The 3,262-nt window shown below is 34.3% G+C and overlaps 1 protein-coding gene across 3 annotated transcripts in view; it reads right to left on the bottom strand.

Moving 5' to 3' along the window:
- Positions 1 to 1,800: 1,800 nt before the first annotated feature.
- FAM135A (family with sequence similarity 135, member A) overlaps positions 1,801 to 3,262 on the bottom strand; it is a 65,527-nt gene continuing 64,065 nt past the window's right edge. For all 3 annotated transcript variants that reach the window (XM_010003297.1, XM_010003289.1, XM_010003304.1), the window contains 2 exons: positions 3,136 to 3,249; positions 1,801 to 2,390 (listed from right to left, as the gene is read on the bottom strand). In XM_010003297.1, the coding sequence (XP_010001599.1) occupies positions 2,185 to 2,390; positions 3,136 to 3,249 (320 nt within the window). In that variant the 3' untranslated portion in view covers positions 1,801 to 2,184. The remainder of the gene's footprint in view (positions 2,391 to 3,135; positions 3,250 to 3,262) is intronic.

Below are 3,262 nucleotides of genomic sequence, written 5' to 3'. Positions count from 1 at the left end.
TCAGAGAGCAACTGTAAATGCAACAGCGTGTGCTTCAAGGACATGCTGGGGTCATCATGCTACTCACCACTGTCTTAGAGCACACAGGTAGCAGCTGTTCCTTTGAGACTTCAAGACGTCCAACAGCCTCCACAAAAGCTACTGGGTAACATACATTAGGGGAGAGAAAATTAACTTAATGTTCTCTTAATTTGCCCTGTTCCTTGATAAACTTACATGCAAATATCATATGACTTCCTGCACCATCCATTTTCCCCACAGAAGAAACAAAATGCAAGCCTCCTTACCTGGATGGGAGCTACTATACGAGGAAAAAAAAAAGTTGCTATTTCTACCAAGATATTTCTGCTTTGCTAACCACAAAAGCATGCTTTACACTGTTTCCAGAGCTGCAGCAAGACAGACACTTTTCAGTAGTGACAGAAACATGTAAATTCTTGTCCTAAGAGCAGTTTAATGTGATCAATATGAATTGAGGAGGTTTTTTTAGGTCTAGCTAAACTGACATTAAAAATGTAGCAACTAGCCAACTACTAAACAAAACAGTGGAGATGTCAGAACATAATTTAAATATTTACAAGATACTAGCACCATCGTAACATAAAATAAATAAATTAACAAAAGTAAGCATTGTTAGAGTGGGAATGTATTTAAGATATCTTTGTGTCCTAAGGACTTGCCTAACACAGCTCCAATAAAATACTCTTTTAAGTGTGTACATTGCCAAACCATAGGTGATAATCTGAAACTTGCACACTACAGAGAAAAAAATGTATCACAAAGACCATACTAACAAACCAAATGCAAAATCACTTCATTATAAACTATTATTGCTATATTCATTTCAAATAATACAAAATTGTTAATTATATACAATAAAGCCTCCCAGAATTTTTGTAATTAGCAGAACATTTCAGTTTCTTTAATTGCTTCCATTAGAGTAATTTGTTCATTTTATTAACACCAGATGCAATAACACAATGCTAAAAATAAACATGCATTATACAACAAATTTATATTTTTCAAAAAATGTTCATTACAATTAGTGAATGCACATGTAACTCTTCCTCCCCCCTTGAGCGAATTATTGTTTGAAACCAAAAAAGAGAAGGAAGGAGAAACCAAACTTAATGCTATTCAGCACCAGTAGAAAGTCAGTAGACCTTTAACATTCCTGTATATCAAAAACATTTTATCTGTATCACTAAACAGGTAAAGTTTACAATATTGTCCCATTTGAAGATGTTTTGATTTATATTTACAATACTTTGTAGTCAATAAAACATTTTAACAATATTTAAAAATTGCTTAAATTCATAAAAGTATTGCAGAAATTTATAACATTTACTTCTTTTACGTACATACAAGGAAGAAGTCCATGTAAAACTGTCCGTGTTCATCTGACGAACCGACAGAGCAAGGAGCGATTTTAATACAGTTTGCAAAACCCCAATTATTTGAAGGCAGCTATCATTAAACATTCAAAAATCCTTAGTTGCCATTTGCTTCTGAAAACAAGTTCCAGTAATAAAACTCAGTATGTAAACTAACTATGTTTTTGAGATCAGCAGAAAACATATTCCCGCAGGCATCACATATTTAACAACGATGTTGATGGTTTTGTAGACAACTGTTAAGCTGTAGGGATCTGAACTGATAACTCTTTGTGACAGTAACAGTCTTTGTGAGACCCCACAGATATAGTTCATTTTCAAATACCCAATATTTTAGCAGCTCGCTGTGTTTCCAGTTCAATTTTCTACAGTGCTAAAATACGACAACTGAACGTGTAAGACCTTATTAGAATTTTTAAATCCAATTTATTTTGGCATCTAAAGCCTCTTGTAAAATGTAGCCAAGTAACATTGACTTTTGTAGTCTAAGAGCCAATAATAAACCAGCCACAAAAAATGCACTGTGCTTCAATCTCCAAATGATTAGGTACCCAAAATTAAGAAAAAGTGATAGAAAAGTAAAAAGAACAAAATAAAAAAATATTGCACAGCCACATTACCTAGAAAGTAAAGTTGATGTTAAAAAGCCCTAAGTGTGGATGATATAAATTATCTTCCATATAAAAAGTATAAATATCTCTTAAAATACAGCTGCAGCTATACTTATACCACACATTATTTGATTCATCTGTTAATGAGGTAATAACCAAGTCTCTTACAATGCTCTTCTCTACTGAAAATATTTTAGGGCAGCAACAAGGAAGAATTTTTCTAAAAATATTTCTGAATCAAGAACAGCAATGTGTGCAGCTCTCCCTATGAGAGAATCTGCTGTATTGGGTAATGCATTAATTACATTATAACGAACCAAATTACATTCCTTATTTTGAAGAACTGGCAGAAGCAGGTTCTGGATCATTTCAGCATAAATTGGTCCTATAAGAGGGAAAGAAAAGTACGGCGTGAATCACCAGAAACAAATACAGTTCTTTGACCTTGAACTCAAAATTAATACATTCCAGATTAAGAGAGATAATGATATGTGTTATGCTGCTGTTCTGTTGAGATACAATGTACAGGAAGTTTAATTTCCCCTTATATCTTGGAAAAATAATTTTAAGCAATTCATTTTAGTATTTTTTCACATTTATAGTAAGAATGTGCTCATCAGTATTAATTTATCACTCTATGTATTTGTCAACAAATAAGGCTAGAATGCAATTGTGCTAGGATGCCCCAACAGTGAATAAAACAACCAACCATCACTGAAAATGGGAAAACCACCGTTTCTTTCAGTGCTCATGTTAAGGCTCAACTACACACAGCCCAAGTGCTTGATGCTACAACATGATGCCCTCAAACAATTTAAGCTATTTGTTCTCCCTATTCATGGAGCAGCACAGCAGGGGCTGTCTTCATCCCACCTAATTTTCTGCTAAAGTCTGTAAGCCAGAAATTGATGCAGTCTCATCTCCTTCTGCATGTAATAGAACACGACAGCTCCAGAAAGCAATTCAGCTCCCACATGGATTTTCTCTCTTCATTACTACAGAGTAAGCGCAGAGTGTCTAAACATATAATAGAGATGCCTCAGTTAAGAACCCAAAAATGAAATGGGATGAATTTGAGACCTATGAGTTTTAACCTGAGTGGTCTATTTGTTTTGCAGGATATTCATTACCTGATTGTTTATCCTTTAAAGCTGTTTTACACATCTCAATGCGAGCTGAGTGATAAGGAACATAACGATCCTGCAGAGAGCCTACTAACACAATGTTTTTGAAGTAATGAAGACCTACAGGGAAAGA

Source organism: Chaetura pelagica, unplaced genomic scaffold (genome assembly GCF_000747805.2).
Source record: "Chaetura pelagica isolate M959 unplaced genomic scaffold, ChaPel_1.0 scaffold150, whole genome shotgun sequence".
NCBI lineage: Eukaryota > Metazoa > Chordata > Aves > Apodiformes > Apodidae > Chaetura > Chaetura pelagica.
This window is presented reverse-complemented; position numbering and strand designations above follow the sequence as displayed.